Source organism: Fulmarus glacialis, unplaced genomic scaffold (genome assembly GCF_000690835.1).
Source record: "Fulmarus glacialis isolate BGI_N327 unplaced genomic scaffold, ASM69083v1 scaffold25809, whole genome shotgun sequence".
Lineage (NCBI taxonomy): Eukaryota > Metazoa > Chordata > Aves > Procellariiformes > Procellariidae > Fulmarus > Fulmarus glacialis.
In genome coordinates this window covers 22,386-46,679 of record NW_009234306.1, presented here as the reverse complement: position 1 = coordinate 46,679, position 24,294 = coordinate 22,386, and the positions used below count along the sequence as shown (strand labels likewise).

General features: G+C 37.8%; 1 protein-coding gene across 1 annotated transcript in view; it reads right to left on the bottom strand.

Moving 5' to 3' along the window:
* Nucleotides 1-24,294, bottom strand: part of NUBPL (nucleotide binding protein-like) — a gene marked incomplete at both ends in the record, with an annotated part of 62,955 nt that overhangs the window by 16,696 nt on the left and 21,965 nt on the right. Inside the window, 2 exons of the mRNA XM_009585615.1 lie at nt 16,673-16,763; nt 16,854-16,893. Coding sequence (XP_009583910.1) covers nt 16,673-16,763; nt 16,854-16,893 — 131 coding nt within the window. The remainder of the gene's footprint in view (nt 1-16,672; nt 16,764-16,853; nt 16,894-24,294) is intronic.

Below are 24,294 nucleotides of genomic sequence, written 5' to 3'. Positions count from 1 at the left end.
AGGAATACACAAGCAGTATGACAGTCTTTTGTTAAACAAATTACTGAATGATTTGTTATAGAAGCATACACATTATTTAATGGGAGAAGAAATTCCAGGTCTGTTACTAAATTTCAGCAAAGGAGAAAAAAAGGGAAGAGAGACATTTTTAATTAAATTTAGAATTGGAACATATAATCAGAGGAGTAGCTTTCTGAAATCTACTACTGCCATTCATTCAACATTATTAAAATGGGACGTATAATCAGGCTATGATATAAAACACTAATTTGAATGCAAATCCTGTTTATATGCAACAATTTACCAAATCAGGACCACTAGTCCTCATGTTCTCAATCAGTTCTGAGAAGTGTGTCTGTATGCAAATGCGGTTGCATACAAGTAAATGAGCTCAGATTAACAGCACATTACATTAGAGTTCCCTTTGCAAGCAATAAGCGGACAGTGGTTACAAAAGCCTGCCTTGTAGCATCTGAAATCTGTCAGCACCTTTGCATGTACAGAAGTGTTAATATCTTTGCCCCTCTAATATATACAGTGTGTAAAACATTTCGAACCATAGAAATGTAATTGCGCTTTCCTTAAATATAGCATTCATCTTTTTTTAAAAAGGTTTAATTTGACATTTATTGTTAATTACATTGCTTAAGTGCCATGTGCTTCTGTGTATTTTCCCTTGCTCAGAAACACCACGAATGCTTCTATGTAAATTACTTTAATCAATCACTCTGTTTATGTGACAATTCATAATCAAAATACCAGATACGCATTTTGAGTAAGGGTTCCAAATAGCAAGTTAAACCCAAGGTAGAGCATAGAGATATAGATGGCATTTCTGCTGAGGAATGAAGCCTGAGCATCTCTGTGCATGAGGCAGAAATGACAGAATATTAGCACAGAAGAGGGATTGCTACTTGTGGTTTTGAAGTAATCCTGGTGTTTGGTAAATAACAGAAGATATTATTTATTTGTTCTTATTAAGAGGAATACATGCAGAGTTTCAATCAAGCAGCACTGCAGGTGCAGACTTGGCAGCAGCCAGTCAGGCTCTGAACACCAGTATCAGAAAAGTACTAAGAGCTATATTGCAGGCAGCTTAAGGTCTATTCCTGCCTTATCCCCCCTCCTCCTAACTACTTTGTTGTATATATGGATGAGTTAATACAGGCAAACAGCTGAACAAAATAAAGGTAAGAAATTCTGTTGTTAACTGAATATGTATATGCATATAACTGTTCACATATATTTACATCTGTTAGTGCAAGATAAAACAAATATTTAAAAATATTTCCTTGAAGAATTAAAGATTCTGCTTAAACACACACAGACATTGGGAACAAATAAGTAGTTTCATGATGTATGAAAACAGATAATTTAGGAATAGTATAATGAAACATGGCACTTTAATAAAAAAATGTTTTTATTTATTCTCACAAATATTTGATAAAGAAAGGAGACATTCCCCAGACATAAACCAGAAGATTTTTAGTCCCTACAGAAACTTTCTCTCTGGTTGTGAAATAACTACTTATACCACCAGGATACTCCATAGTGCTTAATACAACTCGACACTTTCTGAACAAAGATAACTGCCCCTTTGACTTGTCCTCTGATGCTTAACCAATCTCAGACTGGCAATCTAACACCACGAAAAACAGATGCATTGCAACAGTTCAAATTCCCTCTAAGGTATTTCTGAGCAGCCTGTTCTGCTAAGTTCAGAGAGGAATCGTGGTGAAGCCTAAGAACAGTTTGCTCCAAAGATTTCCATGAAGAGAAGGAAATTCTCCTATTCTTTCTCCATACAGACGAAGAGTAACTTTTAGAAGTAAGTGCCTAGGAAGGAAGCCAGAGTCCTGTCCAATTCAACCACCAAAAGAGAAACTGGCCTCCTCCTCCATGATGGCTTTTAATAATGTTAAGAACTGAAGGCAAATGCAGAAACCTGAAGTTTCTGTCACCTTCACCTATATAACGTACAAAACTAAAAAACTCCCAGAAGATGACAATAAAGAGGTTATTCTCTGTGGGGTGTTCCAGGAGAGTGAGGGAAGGCACTCAATACTGGCCTCCTGCTAAACTGCTCTTGCTAAACCCCGTCAACGCCATGTCAGCCTGAAGGGAAGATGGCACATAGCTGTGGGACAGCCTGGCATGGCCACAAGAGTCCAGGGACAGTCTCTGGGGACGACTGAAAAGGAATACTTTCGTGCATCCCCAGCACGACTGATGGAGACTGTATCAGCACTACCGCATGTAAAAGACTCTTCCACTAGGTTCGAGTTGTTACTACAAAGAGCCTTTGTGAGCCAAGATTCCCATTTCTCAGGGACTCAAAGCACTTGTTCTCTAAAAGATGACACTTTGAGAAGCAAACTTTTATTACGTAGTTAGTCTTGAGATTGCTCGTTTATCTGCTGCTCTCTACCCTTGATGCACAAACAGTCGGCACTACATAATTTGCGGAAACTTTTCTTCAGAAATGCACCATCTTTTTTCTCCTGTTCTGTGATACAGAACTGTCTGTAGTTCGGCTGCTGAATAATGATGACTGGAAAAGAAATATGGAACTAGGCAAGTTTCTATTCTTACGCCTTTTAGCAATAAAATTAAGCACAAAAGTAATGTAAATGTAAACAAACCAGAAGAAAGTGGGCTAGCCTCAATTAGCGTCTAATTAAACTAATTAACAGGTTGATGCAGCTACATTAAGCACATCATCTAAACTATAAATTCTCTTTGAGCTCTCCCTACTAATACACAAAGGCATCAGCATTGTTCAGCTATCAAATCCAAAGTCAACAATGCATTTTTAAGGCAGTATTATCAGGACCCAATTTAAGCTCACACAATTTATATATGCTGTCTGATTCATATTTTCCTTACAATAACAACAGAAGGAAATATTACAAGTGTTGGCAACAAATATCAAAAGGGAGAAGCTTATTAAGCCCACTCCCCATACGTATTTTAGCCAATATTTCTGTAATGATGTTAAAAGCTGATATCTAATTTAAGACTGAATGCTTAAGCTATGCAGTGGAAAGCTATGTCCCTAAATCTCTTCCCAAGACATTTCAGTTCCTTAAACTTCAGTTCATATTTGGGTACAATGATAAAATTAATAAATTCCTTATTGGGGTACCAACAGACTAACACAGGCATCATTTCATGCCCATCATTGAGACACTGATTTTAAATTAGTGCTTAAAAATCATTAGATTAAAAAGGTCAGAAAATTCTGTTTCTTAAGTACAATGTATAACTCTTTTGTACAGAAGGTAGAACTTCTACAGAGGACAGTCTAAGGCCTTCAGAAAAAGGATTACAGAAGAAAATAACATGATAGATGTTATTCAAGCCACTTAAGATGCCGCTGAAGAAAACCCTCCAATGTTACCAATAAACTACGCAATATAAAAACTGGAATAGAATCAATTAGATGTAGACCACTGAACTGAGGCCAAAAGACAGTAAATCTCAATACAGGACTTGTTTTTTTTGTCTGGTGAGATGTCATCAGATCTGAGTAAGGAGCCTTGAGGTGAAACATTAATTTTCAATAATGAAATGTTATTTTTTTTAAATAACCTGTTTTTCACAAATATGGACAAAACTCCATCCTCCAAACTCCCTGTACTTAAAATTCACAAGCGTATCCCCCCCGCAGTCACCGAATTCAAAATAGTCTACCCTTGCTAATGAAACCAGCATTGGAGAGTCTGCTTGAATTACCTCGGAGCACAACAATCAATACACCCAATGAGAAACAAGACGTCACAACAAGGCTGCACAAAATATAGAACCTTTCAATCCCACAGGAAGATTCAAGAGCATGAGAGAGTGTAAAAAAAGAGTGTAAGTGAGAACACGTGCAAGAAGAAGCAAAGCAAATCACTGACTTGCTGGGATTCTTGACCATGGGACTGTGACTGTGAAGTTGGTATACGTTCTCATTAAAAGAACTGCCTCTAGGTCAGAAAGGAGCAAGAACAACTGCATATAGGTTGTCCTTACAAAGACTGGAACACAAAGTGCATTAAAGACACAGACAAGATGTAAAAATAAAAATAAATACAATTTTAAAATTATACACACTTTGCAGTTGCACACATAACATTCCCACAATTTAAAGATGTGCTGAAGGTCTTATTCCTAGAGTAGTAAGAGCATTTACTATGAATTAGACAACAGATAATCTGTGAAAGCATTGCACATAGATTGCCAAAATAATTGCTGTGCCCACAGAACCATGCTTTCGCATTCACCAATGCCCTCAGTTATGAATCTGCAACAATAAATTAAAAGTGTTACTTGTATTCTAGACCTAATTACAATAATTTGCTGAAGGTGCTGATACCATGAATTTCAGGGACATTCGGTGACTACTGCCAAGCAAGGGACAGTCTTCATATTTTCATCTAGATTTTTATTTAGCTCCAATTCTTACTTCATGTTTTTTATACAGAAAAAACTGTTTATATTTAGCAGGAAAAGTGCTTAAAATGGGCACCTACTTTATTTGCATAATAAAAGAGCTATATTCCAAAGGCATCATTCTGCTGGGAGAACATATTCCTTCTTTTAAAAGATACTGTTGATGGAACAAAAATTGTAAGAGGGCAAACATCTATCGCAACTTCATGAACAGTACAGAAAAGTGGGGGTTTTATTTTGTTGGGGGGGTGGGGGGGTGGACACAACACCCAAAACCAGACGCTAATCTCTGGTACCTTAAGCACAATTACTTTACATTTGTGTCAATCACTTGGTATGTGAGAAATAATCACTTTCTACAAAGAATACTGGTACAAAAACTGCTGCTATTCTTGGATATCTGCAGCTACTTTCTGGGAGCAAGAGAGATATGGGAGGACAGTGTGAGTGAAGGATCAGCCTGTCAGCTTCCAAAGGTCAGAATGCAAGTTGGATTTTTTAAAAAAAAAAAAAAAACAAACCTCTGTGCAATCAGTTTAACATAAATTAATTCAATATCAATTTTAAAAAGCTGTTTATGTGGTTATCTTCATAGTTTATTTACTAAGTAAAATTAGTGTGTAATGCTAAACAATGTATCAATGTTTAGGGGTGGGGAGGTCCCACTTTTGTTTTGATCAAAAAGATGAAAAAGGAATGCTGAAAAATGAAAAGAAAAAAAATGCCTAAAAAAGCAGCTTTGGTGAGCTCCACCTACGTATTCAGAAGCAACGCTAAAAATTCTCCTGAAGATCTTGACTACTCAGGAAGAGAAACACCAAAATCTCCACTGAGCACCAAGCTTCAATCAGAAGCCTATTTGGGATCATTAATTACACACACATTAGTGAGAAAGGAGCAAGTCTTACAGGCCCAATCTAGCAGGCATGCTCTAAATGCGCCTGCCAGTGTTAACACCAAATCCAAAACAAAGCTGAGCACTCATGGCCACTGAAAAGAAAAAAAAGCCTGTGGTTCTGCTGTTATAATTGTGGCTGTTTAATATCATAGTTAGACATATGAGAGAACCTATCCATGAATTGGAAGATGTGAGTTTCAATTTCTCAGGCAGATGGCATTTACCTGGGCCACTGTACAATCAAGAATGCAAAAGCCATAAAAGCAACCTATGTAAGTCCAGCAGCTGAGGTATTAACCTGGAAAGCTGAAACTTCCGATTAACAGAATTTCCTGCACAGCACTGGTCACGCTCCCCCTTCACACGACTAGTCCTGGCCCCAGGAATCTTGCATCCCTGGCTGTAGAGCAGAAGGTTTTGACTGCTGTATATGATTTCAGGGTACTCTCCTGGGTAGCAGGAAATACAGGCTTAAATGCTAAACTGAGAAAGTAACTGAACTTGCAACTCCCATGTCCTGGCTGAATGGTTATGGAAACTTCCCAGGCCATTATTATGAACAGAGAATAAGCCTGTCAAGTTAAACTGAAAGAAAGGTCTTGGCACCTGACAGAAGATACTAGATTTTGGCTCTAAATCTGAGCTCCACAGGCTAAATTAGGTGCTGAAATCCAGGACAGAGACAGAAAGTGAGACACATCCCATAGGCTTTTCCTAACAGCCCTCTTGCTCAACATCTTCAGTGTTGTTCATTTCCAGCCGGTGCACCTACCAACTTTGCCTTACACCATTACTTTCCACTTACTCCACACCAAGCTTTAAACTGCAGCACTCTAACATACCGCACCTATTCTGCTAAGGCAGTGCCAAAGAGTCTGAAGGTACCTCCAGGAGAGCAAAGTAACCTCTCAGTACCACTGGGAATGACAAGTGATGTGTTCCCACCATCCCAGGTATGCAGTGGCTTCTGCCTAGGCTTTGGTTTAACCTTCCATTCCTGCAGGCAAGGCACCTACCTCTTAGGCACTGCAATGTTCAGCACAGCAATACCCACGTCCCTTTTTGCATCTAACCTACAGCAGCTAGAAAAAAAGAAGAGACTCCTTCATTAGTGGAGAAAAATAGAGAAAGTAGAAGAGCATTAGGTGTCTACTATTTTTTGAAAAGTCTCACATAAATAACTGAAGCTTCATTTAGAAAACAAAACAAATAGTGCCTTCTCTTTTTCTAGTTCCTCTACCACCAGTACTCCTGTTTAGCAAACACTTAAGAACATGCTTAAATCGCCACCTCTTTCCATGAATGAAGCTGGATGCCATTTAGGCACAAAGTTCTCAACTTTGCTGCAGAGAAACCTTAAACCTCAAAACAGTTTCCTTTAAAACCTCAAGGGGAAAAAAGAAAAAAAAAAGAAAAAAGAAAGAAAAAAGGGAGAAGGAAAAAAAAAAATCAGTTCTAGCCCCAGCAGAGCCATTTTGAGACACCATGAGCTCTCTACCATTTCTTCCTGTCTAGTCAACAGAGCCAGCAAAACAGTTGCATGTTTTGCATTTGTTTTGTTTTATGCAAAGGAGGGCAGACACATGCATACCTGTGTAATCTGTGCGAGAGATGAGACTACTGGAAGCAGAGCAAAGAAAATACTCTCATCGCCTGTTCCCACAGCAGCAGTAGCTGCACAGTCATAACCATGACAGCTGAGGAACCAGGCCAAGAAATGTTTGCTGTAAATACACTCTCACTATGTTTTTAGGCTTTTTTGGTTTTTGGCCTTTTTTTTTAATCCTCAAAGACAGTTAAAATACATTTACTGCAAACGCTTCCAGTTCAGCAGTAAGTTGCTGGCTAATGTTTTTGTTTTCTTCTGGCTTTCCTAACACTTCTTTCTATGATTGTCAATTCCTTTCAGAGACTATAATCCCTTTTCATATCAGCTGCCAACGCAAGCCAATAAAGCTACAGGGATCCATATAGATCCTGCTTCCTTCATTAAGAGAAGAAAGGCAACAGAACAGGTTTTGTACCTTCAGCCGGAAACAAAAAGAAAGAATCAAGCCCATATGTGTTCAATCATACCCATCCCAAAACATACAGGAGCACTCGAGTCAAAGGGACGTATTGCACTTGGGTGACGGTAGGAATACTCTAACTCCGTAGGGAGTTAAACTCGGGGGCAGAGGGGTGGAAAGAAGGAACCTTCTGTGCTTTTGGCTGCAGTACATCCCTGAATCTAGGTTTAGCTTCTAACCTCCAGGAAGTACAATAATTTCCCTTAAATATGTACATACTGATTGGGACTGGTTAAGGCAGCTCTCTCTGGACAGACGGACCTTTCAAGGTGATCATTAGCATTTGAGCAAATTAGTGATGATTATACAAATTCCTGTAACAGGCTTTTCTAAACATCAACACCACAACTAAAGCATGGTGTAGAAATTAGTGTCAAGATTTCCATTTATTTCAGTGGGCTCTGGATGAGAAGAAATTAGTTTATTCATCCTTTAGTCTTAGCAAAATAAATGTAAGCAAAAATCAGTATAAGGATTTTTTAAAACAAATTCTTTTATAAGGTATGAGTGAGTCATCTGCTTATCTTGCCCTTGAAACAGTTTCCATAATTTCAGTGATAAAATGAGGGATGCCAGTTGACTTTCCTTGCTTTAAATGAAAGCTTATTAAAGGTTTAAGAAAAAAAATCTCACAAGCATTCAGAGTTATTGTTTACTGTCTCTCAGCTGTAGATGCAGTCTTAGTAGCATATCAAAGTGCAGTTTTAGCACTGCAAAGTTTGGCCACTATTTATTATTGAGTATTGTTCCCCTTTTCAAAATATCTCAATAGCAGATCTTGACCTTTCTAAATAGAACAAATATATAATGTCTGGATCTTTTAATTTTTGTACTTTGGATCACAAAAATAAAAATCGAAAAGCATCCCAAGTCCCTAAAGATGCAACTGCTCTTACTGTTCTGAAGAACAGTGACGTCTCAACTTACTTTTTTTTTCCCAAACTGTAAAGTAGCAGACTTTAGCCTGAACTAACAATCTCTATGCCCACCTCAGGCTAAGATAACTCAAAACAGAAAAATAAAACAGAAGTAGTATTTTTTAATTGCTGAAATGCTGGCAAATTTTTCACTGTAGTGACACCTGGTTAGTACTGTATTTTAGAATTATGCACTGCAAAGTATAAACATATCTTTGTGGTTTATAAGCACAGCTTTGTTTAGCTCTATGAAACATAAACTGTAAATATCCTGCTACAGACTACCTGCCTCAATTCCTCAATTACTTGCAGACTGGATAAATACATGAATATTGTGAAACACAAGTAAATTTTGAAATTAGCAAAAATTCTGAAATAGAAGATGTTGCCAAAACACAAAATACAGTAAGAGGAAAACAATATTAATCTGCATTTAGCATATACACTTTAGGTACATCTATTCTGTTGATAAATAGATGAGTGTGCATAGACTCTTAAATGTGTATTAAAAGGCAAAAACATGGTAAAAGTTTGAAAAAAAAATACTAACAGCTATTCACATTTCTGACCACCTTTGCTACAATTTCCCATTGCAGCATCTCACTCTTTTCCTGTCTTGAAAATTTACTGCCATAATGCAAGTTAAATGCCTTCAATTGTAATCTCTTGATAGAGTACCCTTCCTAAACCAAAAAGTGTTAAAAATAAAATCCACACTCAAAAAAAAAAAATCTTCTGGCTTCACTGCAGCACTTTTTCTTCACTTGCTCTTTACATTTACAATAAGAATAATTTTCATCATTGACTCACTATTACTATTCTGGGGATCCTTTCAATTCATTCAAAATATAGCTGCAAAAAAATCAGAGCCATCAACTTGTTATTGTCATCTTCCTCCTGACCCAATATGTGTCATTCTCTGCTAAATCCCATTTCACTGCTCCCTCTCATCCACCAGTACACTCTCTCACTAATTTTATACTGATGAGAGAGAGTTTTTTTCCCACACTAATAATAATTTTATCTTTAAGCACGCCCCCAACAACATTTACCATGTAAGTGATGAAAAACAGCAAAATTGGAACTTCACGCCAATTTGCTCAAGCCACAGATCTGAAGGATAAGAAGTTTTTGCTACTCTTAAAATTCAAGTCTTGCACCTATTCTCCTAAGACAGTGCCAAAGAGTATGAAGGTAAATCCAGGAGGGGAAAGTAACCCCTCAGATAGTACCACTGGGAACGACAAGTGAGTGTTCCCACCATCCCAGGCACAAGTGGCTCCAGCCTAGGCTTTAGTTTGACTTTCCATTCCTGCAGGCAGAGCACCTACCTCTTAGGCACTGCAACATTCAGCACAGCAATACTTATATCCCTCTCTGCATCTAACCTACAGCAGCTAGAAAGAAAGAACAGGCTCCTTTATTAGTGGAAAAGAATAGAAGAGTGGCATTAGGTGTCTACTGTAGTCCATGTTTTGAAATTTTTCATGTAAATAAGTACCACCAGTATTCCTGTTTATCAAACACTTAAAAACATGCTAGCCTTCAAATCCATGTCTCCAGAGTCCATTCCTGAACTCATCCCTGCTTGCCTTTCTTCAACCTTTCTTCCAAAAAATTTGGACGTAAAAGATTTATTCTACATGTGTAACTTCTTATTTTAAGATGTCTTTTGCTGCCATCTTTGAATTTTTCTTCATCCAATTTAGACTGTAAAATACTCAAGGCTAACACTGATAGCAAGATTTTTTTAAAAAAAAAAAAAAAAAAAAAAAAATCAACCTATGGTTCTCTATGCACTACAGAGGATGGCCAGATGCCTTAGATCGAGTTTCATAAAAGGTATGCATCCTAGGCAGTAAACTACTAAAGCTAAAGCAAAAAATTGCCATAAGTTTCCACCGTCTTTATGGCATTGCTACTTAATTCTAAGATGCCTGAGAGCACATCAACACATACAAGCCTAGAATACCCATTTTTAAACCTCTCCTAGATCAAGGTACTTCTATCAAAACAAGGGGTATGACAGGAAAAAAAAAAACATATTTCTTTACTTTTTTTTATTTCATAGTTCATATTAAGGATGCTCATTCAAGAGATAAGGCTTATTTGGCTTTGACTTTTATGTCTCTGCCTACAGGGATCTGTTCAGCACCTCTGAAGTCTAAAGAGACTGGCCAAATGACTGGAAATGCTACTGAGGAAAGGATGCTCTCAGCCATTATGTTGAAACTTGCAAGACTTAATTGTATATTCATTTGAGCAAGAGAGATGAGCTAGCATGACTGTCTAGCTTAGTGATTAGGGCACTCATATTAGAGAGACACCTGCACTTCAGTTTAAGTTTTGACTGAGTGCTCTAACCAGTGATCTCTGTAAAAGGCAGAACCATTTTCTCCTCTTTGAGCTGTAGGCTTTAATGGAGTTATCAAACAGGCAGTGGAATGCTCATTTTAGAACTAATCCCAGATTCACAGAACAACTTAGGTTTGAAGGGACCTCAGGAGGTTATCTGTCTGGTTCATCTTGCTGCTCAAAGCAGGACCAACTTAGAGCAGGTTACTCACAGTCTTGCCCAGCTGCGTTCTGAATATCTTCCAAAAGAGAGATTCTAGAATCTCTCTGGGCAACCTGTTCTGACATGTGATTGCTCTCATTGTAAAAAAAACAATCAAACAACCAACCCCACCACCACCAAATAGTAGCAACTGCATGTAATAATTTACTAACTAATGTATGTCAAACAAAAATAGTATTGAACATCTATAATCTCTACACAGATGGGCTACTTCAGGCAATGATCAATGATCAAAAACCCACAGCAATATAGCCTCCATAGTCTTTGCTCTCCAAGAACTAAATACTACTACTGTTTCAAAGTTAATCTAATCCCAAATCTTTAAACACAAATTTTTACGGTTCCATTCACTCCACTTTGCTTTTATGGCAGCTTTTTCACGGAGGCTTTTGAAATATCCCAGACCTCACAACCCACAGTCAGCTCAATATTTCAAAGACAATTTATCTATCTGTCTGCATCTTCCCTATTCCCAATACATATGATACTTTACAACTACTTATGTATGGTAATCAAGCATCACAGAATTATGCTACAGAAAAGGTGTATATTCACACATACACACTCTACTATATAAATACTACAACCATTACCTCTGACAAGTGCTGGTTTCGAAGCAGTTCTTCTCTTAGTAGAGGACAGTTTCAGAAGGAAAGTAGCACACACAATCTCCATCTCTAGCCAAGCTTTCAAAATTACGTACAATTATAGTAACCACATAACTGAGATACAGTTTTTTTAAAGGACAAGACTGGATCTTCAGACTACAGCCCTATTCAGCTTTGGGTTGAGCTAATAAAATGATTCTGATCATTCTGCTGAATTTATGCTTTTCAGCATGAATCTACAGGGCATAAAGCCTATCCATGCTTCAAAGTGCAAGGCCCTAATTCCTTTTGCTCACGTGCAACTTCTCTGCATTGGAAGTTTTATATAATTCACTTCTCTGTATTCTTTCATTTCCAATTATATTCCTCCCAGTGAAACTTTCTTTTATTTTAATTTTCTTTCAATACTTTGTATAAAACAGAGGCACTAAAGTGGTGCTAAAAGAAGGAACAAGAAAGAGATGGAGGAATTACAATTAGATAATAAGAAGAGTATTTTAGGGACTATACCAAGGATGCTGCCAATGCACAAAATGTTCTTGATACTCTAGAGGAGCATGATAAGGAAAAAATACAACAGTCTTGCCATGTAAGATCTGACTATCCTACAAAAACATAGGTTAAAATGTCATGTCAGGGTAAGAAATCCTGTTAAGGATGTTAATCAACCAGAGATCCCTGCCTTGAAAAGAGAGCAGATTTGTGGACTAGTTCCAAGGGGACTGTTTGCACTTAACAGAATTGCTGATATCTATAATCCATGTTATGTAGGTAACGCTTGCTTCTAATAGCGACACAACTTTATCTACTGATATGACAAAGATACAAGGAGAACACTACATGCTGAAATACGCACTTGTATTTTACCTGTAGTCCCATTTTTTTTATTTGATTTGTCAGCTGACTTGTCCGCTGCATAGCCAATTTTTTCCTTCTCTGCTGGTATTTCAACTTGATAACACATGTAGAATAAGATAGAGAGTTCAAGACCAGAGAAACCAATACTTACTATCCTTCATATTAAAAGTTTTACTGATTACTGCCTAAACAAGAAACCCCCTACCATTTGTATTGCTGCTACGACTATAGTAGCTATTAAATTGGCAGCCAACACAGTGCCACTTCCTCTCCCCCAATCTTTTGGCAGAACAATTGCCACAATATACTCCAGGACATATAGCAGCCAGTCATGCTGCTCCTGGATCAGTTCAGGATTGAGCCTGCACCCTTCTAATTGCTCCTTTGCCACTGAACTGCCAAGATGTCCTCTGACAGAAATGAGAATGGTGCTGGAAAACTTACCATACAGACTGTATGGGACAGGTAATGACCATTTAAAATCCTTGTTGCAAAAGGAGTTTAAACCAGTGAACAAGCTTTGCTTGCCCTTTTTTTTTTTTAATAATCTTTATATTTCTAAGGTTCTTAGATGTCTGCTTGATATTTATTTCAACAGAGCTTTTCAGACACGTTACTGTTAAAGTACAGGCTCTAGGTAACTCTCAAAAAAATTCGTATCTTTACTGTACTTACCCTAAAGGTTAATCAGAAGCCACTCCCACAACAAATACACCAAGATGATGCATTTTGAGGTAGCTTGTTTAATCTGAACCAAGTACCATAGCACTGGGTCAAGACACACACAGAGTAAAGGAACAAGTCTGAATGGGACTATACAAAAGAGCATGCAGCTTCTGAAGTGTATGTTAAGAGAAAACTGAATAGAAAAAGCCTAGTACTACAGATGACACTGGAGAACTATCAAAACTTCCTTACCTGGGCTTTAACGATATTGTCACAGAAAATAACTATCTTTTAAAAAACTCAAGTAAACAAAAAAAAAATTCTTTTCTTTCTCACCTACAGGCAAGCAAGATTCAAAGGAAGTGTAAACAGAGGTGAAAGAATTTTTACATGAAGATAACTGTGGCAGGGAAACGGGAAGAGTTAAAACCCAGATAAGAGAAAAAGATCACCCTGCAGGGCCTACAGTACATTTAGTTATGTGAACGAAGAAGTCACTTCTCAGCCACAACAAAACTTCAGATAATTTCAAGACATGTAAACTAGAGATATATTTAACTGAAGAGTTATGAATATGTTTATATAGAATCAAATGTTCCATTACAGTTTGTAATTCACTTTTGCTACAGGTGAAAAATAATTTCCTTATGTATTTCTTGTTCTTTCAGTAACTCATCTTCACCTCTTTCCTTCTTTTCTACTGAGCAATATTATTAAAAGTAGTACGCATTATAGAATCAATATGCTATATATTTTCATTTATATACTGATTTGATACACATACATCAATATATATGTAATGTATGTAATACAGTATACTAAACTGTTAATTCTATTTTGTATTATAAGGCACATTTCCTTTGAACTCTGTTTAAGGAAAATGATTCTATGTGTTCCAGAAAACCGTCCTTGCTCGTGAGACGTGGATTACCAGAGAAACACCAAGCACTAATTTTGGTCTTCAATATTATTGCCTGTTATCTACCAGTCTGACACCATACAACACACAAGAACAAAGGTAGCTTCTCAGACAAAAGGAGAGTCTGGATTTCAAAGGTGGTGTTTTATCTGAAAAACGATGTACATCCTGGCCATACGCAAGTAGAAGTGAAAAGAGACAAAAATCAGGTTGGACTCTGGACTGTGCTGAAAAGCCATTCATCCACCAAAGAAGTAAAACCAGAGGAGGACAAATATACACGTATTACTGCATGTGACCTTGCTCTTTGTAAGTGCATAAGAAAGCACATAATGTATATATTTAACAAAAGTATTTTCCAAAGTAAGAATTCCAGAATTTAAGTAAGTTGCAAGTGTAAGAGAAGCTTTTAAATACTCATTACAGGCACAGACCAATTATGAGTTAACGAATTAATGAGTTAACAAGTCCCCATTAAGGAATTTGGAAACTAAGCCCTTCAATGCTTTATTGGAGTATCTGAGGCATGATAAACCCTGGAAAACAGATTTCATATGGAAAAAAAAAACAAGCATCCAAAGTTATTTACAGAGTGAACGCATAGTCTTGATGCTCTTAAAACAAACCAAAAAAAATCTCCACCATCTAACAATAAACACCATTATAAAATACCACCAGTGTTTTTAATGCAAAAGACTGGGAACCTCTGTGTTTTCTATCTGGCTGACTTAATTATTTTAAGAACTTAGTATTTTATCAGCCTGCCCAAATGCACACAAGCTCCTTACACTTATATTATACTATCAATCTAGATTAGGGAGCTTATTAAATGGTTTATATGTAGCTATAGGGGTAAAGCAGCTATTTCTTAAGAACATGGTTTTAGAAAGTTAAATATAAGCAGAAGTATTTTACTCTTGCAAGCAACTTTATCCTGTCAAACAAAAGGTAATAACTAAGACCAACCAGAACAGATAAAGAGAAAACAAGCAAAAATTTCAAAGCCCCCAACAGATCACAAAAATATTTCTAATATAAAATGGAATGATAGTATCTTTAAAAACATCATCGCATGCTGTGGTTCCCTCTTGTTTAGGCATCCAAGGCTATAACACTGTTGGTTCTACAGTTAACCCCTTCTTGAGACTGACTAGTAACTATGTCTGAAGGGAGATTACAGTTTTTAAAAACAAAATAGCATGTGTTAGACTGGAAAATTTATTAATTATTTTCTAAAAACCACCTGTGCACCAAATAGAACCTGTTGGTTCTCGCTGTGATCTGTGAGCTTCTTTCTTCGAAGGAAGAGATGCAAACAACTTTTTCCAGCACAGATTTAAGACTATCCTGGTCATCATGCAGAAGCAAAATGCTTGTGGGAAGAAGAAATTTAGCTGTAAACCCTTCCCCTTTCAGAATACAGGTTCCGCTGTCAGGGAAATCACTGATGCCCCAAAGCATTAATGGACTCTGTCTCGTTCCTGCAGCATGATTGGCCAGCATGTAACTGCTTCGTCGGTTGCTAGGAAGCAATGAGCTCATTACACGGCATCATCCGCACCCTCCACAAGGATGCTGGCACACGCTTCCCATCTGGGGATACTACTGACTGAAGTAACGGCACTGGAGTGCCTGCCAGTCTTCAGTCTCCCGGGGTGGACTATGCCAATACAGCAGGTGCTAACTTTTGCTCTACCGTTTTAGGCTTTGGTCTTTGTGAGCCTGGCCAATGCAATGCAACACACAATGAGGTCAGAACAGCCTTCCACAGCTATTGGCATGGATACCTCTTATTTTTAAAGGCCAAATCTAGACAAAGATGTTCTTCCTGAAATTTTGGCAGACACATGGCTTTTCTGACTAGGGCAATGATTGCCACTATTCTGAAGTCTGTGTTAGATAAGAATTCAGTAAAAATGGAAAAAGGCTGAAGGAAGAAAAAAAAAAAATATATATATCTTCTTTTCAGTCATAAAGGGAGCAAAAGATTTGGAGGCATTTACAGAAGACATACAGAAACCCAGTGATTTCCAAGCTGTATACATTAAATCCCTGGAATTGATGTCAGCCGTCAACAACCTGGGTCACTTCAAAGTCTAAACATGCAACCTTAATGCTTTTTTTCAGCTGTTTGTCTCATTAGAACTTCACAGATCTGTTCACAGTAAGAGGGGGGAAAAAAAAAATCTGTCAAGAAATAAAAAAGCCACCCCGCTTCCATATGCCAGGAAATTTATTAACTAACAATCTATATGCATTATACAGAGATGGTATCTAATGATTTTCATGTACCTGTCATATGTCAAACGCCATCCAAGAATTCTTAGTGCTGCTGAATTAACAAGCACACAAGGGAATACAGCTGTAGATATGCATAGATACCTATACATTCAAATCCTTAGGCAACTTCAGAATGCCTTTTTTTTTTTTTAATAACAATTGCATAAAGAAACATAAAAACGAATTAGAAGGAAGGCAAATTGGGGTGATTCACTCATCAAATGCATGGAAGAACAGCTCTATTTGAAGGGGATAGGTAAACACAAAGTGTCAACTTTCCCTCTTACCTGAAGCAAGATTAAATTTTTAAGAATTTAAGACCAAGATACAAAAATGCTCACCACTAATATATGAAATAATGTCATGGACACTCATGTATCAGTTAAATTCATTTTAAAATAACCGATTAGTTTGAAACACAATTATGTACCTAAGTCCTTACCTGTCTCAACAATTTCTCAACAGCTGACATTACCATGAGCCCTCTCCACACAACCGGGGCAGTCTCTTCTACCAAGAAACCCATAGACATGCTGCAACAACAAAGCAAAAACTTAAGCTTTCCAGCACAATACCAAGTACATCTGTAAAGAAGCTTGATTTAAATTAGAACACATGCTCACCATGCGATTCCATAGTTCTTAAGGGGCCTCAGTAGATTTTCTAAAACAGAAGCAAACAAGGTTTTTTTGGGGGGGAGAGTTGGTTTTGGGTTTTGTTTTTAGGTTTTTTTAAAGAAACAAGCTTACACAATTTTTTTTCCTTTTAAGAGCAGTTTTCCCTCTCTATTAAAAGCATTTATCCATTTTTCCCCGTCATCCCTTCAATATATGTATACATTTATCTGTTCTACCCAAGAACCTGGCCCTGCTTTTTCTTAGGTTGTTACATTTTACTGATACCGTTCACCATTTGCCAAAATAACAACGCATTTGCTCATAATATAATGTCACTTTGTGCTGCCAAAACCGACTTCATCTATTTGTACGAAATTCCCATGCTGCGAGGCATAAACCCCCTTTTAGGCAGCCTTCTACTTCTGCAATACTTCACTAAATGCTAAGTCATTTATATCAGAACAAAATCAAAGTCCTACAACACAATGGGATTTTATTTAAACTATGCTATCCACTAATCTCATGAATCAGAGGATCGTTCCCATTAACACATCAGTGTTTTGGGGAATTCTTCTCCTTATATTAAGTCTGCTTTGGAACCCCAGAGGAGAGGTACCAAATAAAGCCACCCCCAAACTACATGCTGTCAACAGCTCCGGGTAAGAAGTCCTGTATTTCTTCAGATTGGCAAAAGTCTGCAGGACTTCTAAAATTTCCGCAAGAACAAAAGATGCTTATTTGAACATTGCAGAGGTAATGCCCTTGTCATGCCCCATATTCCTTTCCAGTGTCAAGTCAAAAAAAGCAGGGGGGGGGAATATTGTGATTGTTCTGCTGGCAAAGGGGCAAGCAAGCAGAAAGTAAAAAAAAAAAAAAGACTGCATTTAAAACAAAACCTCGCAAAAGCCAAAACCTCCTGTTTATAGTCTCTGCCATCTAAATCCACACCTTACCTCAAAATGGCGCACACGCACACAAAAGAACAAAAGGAATTTTATTTGGTCTAGCTGGTTTATTTTAAGAGCGTGCACAGACAGGAACCAGCAGAAAATAGAAAGAGTATTTAGAAAATAAAAAATATATTATAATACATATTTTGACAGAAACCTTTGATGCATCCAAAGTAAAATAGATATAGTAAAATAAAAACAATGTGAATATAATGCAGTCTATTCAAAGCTGAACTCCAAATTCAGACAAAATAACACTCAAGAGTATGCAAATTAAACACCTAAACTCTACAGATGAAAGCTTTCAAGCAACCAAGTAAGAGGGCATTCAAGCCATATAATTTTGTAAAAATATGACTGAAAATAAATTGGATCGTTTGGTTTACAAATCAAAAAGAACAAAATAAGCAGCTGAACAAATCACTCGCGTGACTATTGCATTCAGGAATGAGTATGGAACTGCTACCGGAGAAGAGATGGGCTTGGACTGATGCAACTCTTCTCCACTTGCGCAGCTCTTTTCAGTGTTTAGTCAGGGCTTATTTTGGTGGCATTATACTGTCTAACCACATTCTAGGAATCACAGTCTTTCTTCTCCCCCCTGCAGTAAGATAGTTTTGTTATGAAGAGGTTGATGACATTTGAACTTCAGCCTAGAGCCATCTCTAGGCACTGCTTTGGTGTCCTTGTAAACAACATATGTACCGCCACAAGTTATAATACTGTTAGAAGTCTCGAGAAACATGACTACCTATTTACCTATGAAAGGGTTTTAAAAGAAGAAACAGGAAAAAAAGTATCTGCAACAGCATATATCACTGCAGATTCAAGGTCTGCTTCATATTTACCATGAAATAGGAACAATTTTAAGAAAAAACGAAAACAAAAAGGGGAGGCCAATCCTTGACCGCTCAGCACGTGAGGACCAGGAACTGAAGGGTAAGAAGAATGGAAAAGACATTTATTCTGAGAAAGTTCAACAAAATACTATGCCACTTCTCAGTTCAATCCAAGTGCTCTATAGTATGTCAGTCAAATATCCACAGGCTAACTTCTCAACATCCACTACCTGCATGGACCATTTCTTCTGTATAGAGCCCAGGTAGACTTACTAATCTCACAGAACAGACACACTTTCAGAGATCTCCCTTTCCTTCACCTCAGTGGGTAAAATAGGAAAGTTGCTGTGAGTACACAAACACTGACCTACAGAGTAGCCAAAAGGGCCTCTCTGTTTTCAAAACATGTGCACTGTTTATTTCTTAATGGTAGAGTTTCATTTTATGAAAACTGGATCTTACTTTCTTTGGTTAACAACAAGGACTATAAACTGCTCCAAGATTTAATCAAATTTATACAATGCATAAGAACAATTCACAACCTGCTGTATATTCCGGCTATAACGTTCTGCTTATTCTCAAAGTAATACAAAATACTGCAGAGCACCCCACTGTTTGCCTACTGCTAAAAAGCATTCTTAAGACTATCTCAGATCTAAAGTGCTTCAGTGGGCTCTGGTAATCACCCGTCTCATCAAAAGCAACAGGCATTCCTCCTCCTTCGCCCTGGGTCTCATGAAGATTTTCTAAAACATAACATGTAAAGAAGACTTAGCTTAATGAGATCTCAGTAACATCTCTGATTTCCATTGCTTTCAGAGTAAACACTTCCTTCTCTGTTATCAGATGGCTACCATACAGCTCCAAAAATCCAACATACAACATGAGATTTCTTAAAATCACAACACACAGCAATACTATGCTACCTATGCTAAGAGGTCAATAAAATATCCTTGTTTACAACTTTTCAGTAAGCTTGATGGCCCTAAATAAAAGGGTGCTGTGTTTTCTCTGAACATACAAAATCAGATCAATAAGATCAACAGAGCACCAATGAAATGTCAATAAAATGCCTTTTCTGGTAGGTTACAAGTAGGGCACTGGAAAAGGCAGACACATGCAAATTCATGACAGCACTATAGCAGATTACTGATTAAAAGAGTTCCAGGACCGGTCTTCCCCACTTCACGGGGGGAAGAATGACGTTGAAGTCATTAGGATGGATCTTCTGCATTTTGTAGTATTTTTTTTTTTTTTTAAACATTTTCCCCCCAGAAAAATCAAGCCTTGCAGACTATCCTGACAAGGCAACTGAGTCACTCCATTCTTTTTCTCTAGAAAGCCCGACATAACCATTCAATGGTGGCCATAGGTTAGTGCAGCGCAGAAAGTATGTACAGAGTTTTATATATGGTTTTGGTTGTGATAGAGTTAGATTTCTTTATAGTAGCTTGCATGGGCTTGCATGTTTTGGATTTGTGATGAAAACAGTGATGATAACACAGAGATAGTTTAGTTATTGCTGAGCAGTGCTCACTCAGAGTCACGGCCTTTTCTGCTTCTCACCCCACCCCACCAGCGAGCAGGCTGGGGGTGCACAAGTTGGGAGGGGACACAGCCGGGACACTGACCCCAACTGACCAAAGGGGTATCCCATATGATACCAGCAATAAAACCTGGAGGAAGAAGGAATTCGGAGTGATGGCATTTGTCTTCCCAAGTAACCGTTATGCATGATGGAGCCCTGCTTTCCTGGAGGTGGCTGAACACCTGCCTGCCGATGAGAAGTAGGGAATTAATTCCTCGTTTTGCTTTGCTTGTGTGTGTGGCTTTTGGTTTCCCTATTAAACTGTCTTTATCTCAACCCATGAGTTTTCTCACTTTTACCCTTCGGATTCTCTCCCCCATCCCGCTGCAGGGGGAGTGAGCGAGCGGCTGTGTGGTGCTCAGTTGCCTGCCAGGGTTAAGCCACAAGGAGACATTTCAATTCTTGGCTTAGTTTTCAGAAGAGGTCTGCTGACTGATACATTAGAGCAAGCAAAGGCTTACATTCAGTCTTATCTCATCAGGTAAGTAAAGATCATTATTCCAGAAGATTCTGATGTTATACTACACCTCCTTAGGAGGCATCATGCTGTTTAAGAAAAGCAAAGGTAGCTTATAATTATTAAATATGAATATAGTAGATCATGGAACACCCTAGCAGATCTGTTTTGAGCTCACTGACTGAGCAAGCACTAATGCAGAGGAGTTGCTCAGAGTTTTCAAGTGTCTGAAATACGGGGTAGGTTGGGGTTTTTTACCATTTCAAAAGCAAAAAAAATTTCCAAACATGAGATGAGAACCCTAGAAGCTTAGATTTTCCTCCCTGTTAAAGATTTCCTATTGTATTCAGTTATTTTTGGAACTTGCCACTATAATGGAAAATCAGAGACTTCCTAGAATGATAACTAATTATTTTACTTAACGTTTGTCTTCAAAAAAATCTCGATAGTTGAAGTCACCTGTCTGTCCTAACTGGATTTTGGTCATCAAGCAGGAAAGTGGTGCTTTTAAGTTGTTCTAAGATGGGACATCAATAGCTAAATCTATCAAAAAGTAGAACAACTGTACGATTTTCAAGTTAAAAACGTCCTACTGACCTTTGCATGCAGATTTCCAAACGTTTCCAAAGACACTACCAATGCAGAAGTGTTTGCCAGCACAGACACCACTGCAAGCTCCGGGCTATGCTCTGAATGCATCTGTTTCCTGATTCTTAGTTTTTATACAAGCCCTGTCTCTGTAACACCCATGCACCCAAGATGAACATTTTTACCTAACCACATGCTTCTGAGGTGAGGAATTATTATCTCATGTTACAGATGAGGGAATCAAGACCTGGACTGTGGAACTTGCTCTAGGTTATTCAAGAATCCTGTGGATTTGGAGACCTATGCTGTGTTCCCCCAAGGTCTGATGCTCTAACAGAGCCAAGGCTCCACCTACAGCATCTCATGTTGGAAAGCATGTAATGCACAACTGATAAACATCTAGGAGATCTAAACACTTTAGGTGCATTGCTTAAGCTACGTATTTTCCCTTGAAACTCCCAAATATATCTGAAAGAATTAAGATTTAAAAAAGCAAACTGAGGCACAAACAGTGTACAACAGAAAAGGAAAGGGACATAGGACAGGAAGATTAACAAAAAGGTTGGGCTTTACTTGTGTAAACATAGATGCCACTCTGGATGCCTTAGGGAGCTGAGATTTGTACAGGGCTAGCCGATTTGACAGAGGGCATAGGGGAGAGCCGTACCTTCTGAAGGGGCAGCTAGATGCTAGGCACTATACTCCAGCATGTTTAAAGCAGTACTAGTTTCCTAAGCAAAGGCAAGTGAATTCCACTCACAGTGCGGCAAAGGGAAAAGAAATGCAGTGGAGGGGAGGGAGACAAATAGCAACAGGGCCCCAGGGTATCCCGCAATAAAACAGAGACACCAACCTATGTCAGAGGGGAAAGGATCCTGTCACCAAAAGAAGGTTAGTCAGAGTCACAAACTTTAAATCATTGTTTTAACTGTAATCATTGTATTAACTGCTTATGCCAGAAGCCCAGAATATTCTATGGCAAGTGACAGACTAATTGAGGCTTCAAGCTTGACTTCACTGTTATAAGTTTATTTGCAGGATTGCCCCAGAAATAGTGCAATTTGTATTTTAAGCTTGAAGAGCTCCACACAAGGAAGGCTGTGATTTCCCATTACACCCCGCACTAACAGTGTTACTTAACCAGGAAGACATTACAAATACTTAAACCAGAGCAAACTAGCAATGAGACTCAAAGAGCATTATTCAATGCTCACAGTTCAACTTTAAGAAACAAATGCATAAAGAAACGCAGCTTTTTCCAAAAGATTTTCTTCTCATATTTAGTCAGTCTACCAATCCCATTACCTGAGTTGGTTTACTACTTTTTTTCCTCCTGATAGACTGCGGAGGAAACAAAGCTCTGTAAAAGCTTTTTCATTAATGGAACTGTTTTGCAGATATGACTTCATCAGTCCTACCTAAAAGCAAAAGAACTAATTGCTTGCTGGAAGACTATACTTCAAAAGCAAGTCTGGCACAAGTAAACAGCACAGTGATTTAGTCATATCTTTGTTACATTTTAAAGCATTGCTGACTTGTCAGGTTTAGAATACTAACCCAGGACTAGTTTTAAGTATCTTGCCATTATCCTCCATCACAAATGTCTTCCTTATAATTGCTAAAATAACCCACATTTTGAAAAGCTCTCAGGTCCCCATGGAGCCAAAAAAGTTTATTTATAGTGGATCAAAAGCTTTATTAGACTAGTTTGGATGGGTTCTTTTAGTTCATTATACCCACGAGGAATGAAGTAGACTAATACAACGTTCAGTTCAAGGCTTCCGTCCTGACACACAAAACCTCTGGGAAGGCTCGAGTTATCTGAAGCCCTGACTTGCTTCTGTGAGAGGGGGACTGCCCAGGTCAGTCACGTAACAGTGTGACAGACAACAGTAAAGCAGGACAGGGAGAAGCAGGAACCCCAGGGGCAGACATTCCCTACGCACTACTTTCAATTCAAGATCTAACTTCATAAAACATTCCAGTTAATTAGGGACTTTCATTGCTTTCAAAGCAAAACTATGGAACTCAGTACATTTGAGTCAATTCAGCCTTTTTAGGTTGAATTCTAATTTCTCCACTTGTAAAGTGAAGTTCTGTGTACTTTATAAGATTATGACCATGAACTAAAGCAAAGGAAAGAGATGCTAGCTTTTAAACTCTTACTGTAACTTTTAGCCTCTGGTCACTATAGGGAAAGGATTAAAATACATTTTTTCTATTTTTGATGTATTCCGCTTCATTTCTTTATTCTGAAAAGCCACTCCATTGTACTGCAGAGAAAGGGAACGAAAGAGGGAAAATACAGCAAGAAACCCACAGAGAAAAAAAAAAAGGAAAGTGAAATTGCAAGGTAAAAATATTGAGAAAATTCAGAATTAGTTACAGTTCTTCAATATTACTTCTAGCAGAGAAGAGGGATGGAAACATTTATTCCTCTGAAGTAGGCAAAAAAGTAAATGTGTTCAATGCACAACCAAAAAATGAATAATTTCTTTTGTTTATGTACGTACAATGAAATGTGTATCTATCATGTTACTATAATAAAACCATTTTTCAATTTAAGTCCAATTATAAAAGTTGAACCAGATAAACCATTTGTATCTCGAAGAGTAAACTTTATAATGTAATGAATATTTGCTAGCCATAATCCATATCAAAGCATTTATAATTACCGCACTCCAGGATTAACAACACTTCCCTTTCAAGTACTTGAAATGTATTTTTTCAGGTTACAGTGTTTCAGTAATTTACACTGCAATAGCATTCAGTAAAATTTGATTTGCCATTTATCCAAAAAAGACTGGTCTCAGTAAGAGGCTTTAATTACTACACTACATTTCTCATCTTGTACTTTTTTGCCTTACTTTTTTTGTAATTTTAAGTATGAATTTACGTATCATGAAGAATAAAATTTTAGTAAATTAACTGTCTAGAGGTTTTTATTTTTTAAGCAGCAGCTAACAACTGCATGCCTATAAACAACTCCTTGCAGAGTTGAGTATCCTCCACGTCGTTTCCCTTC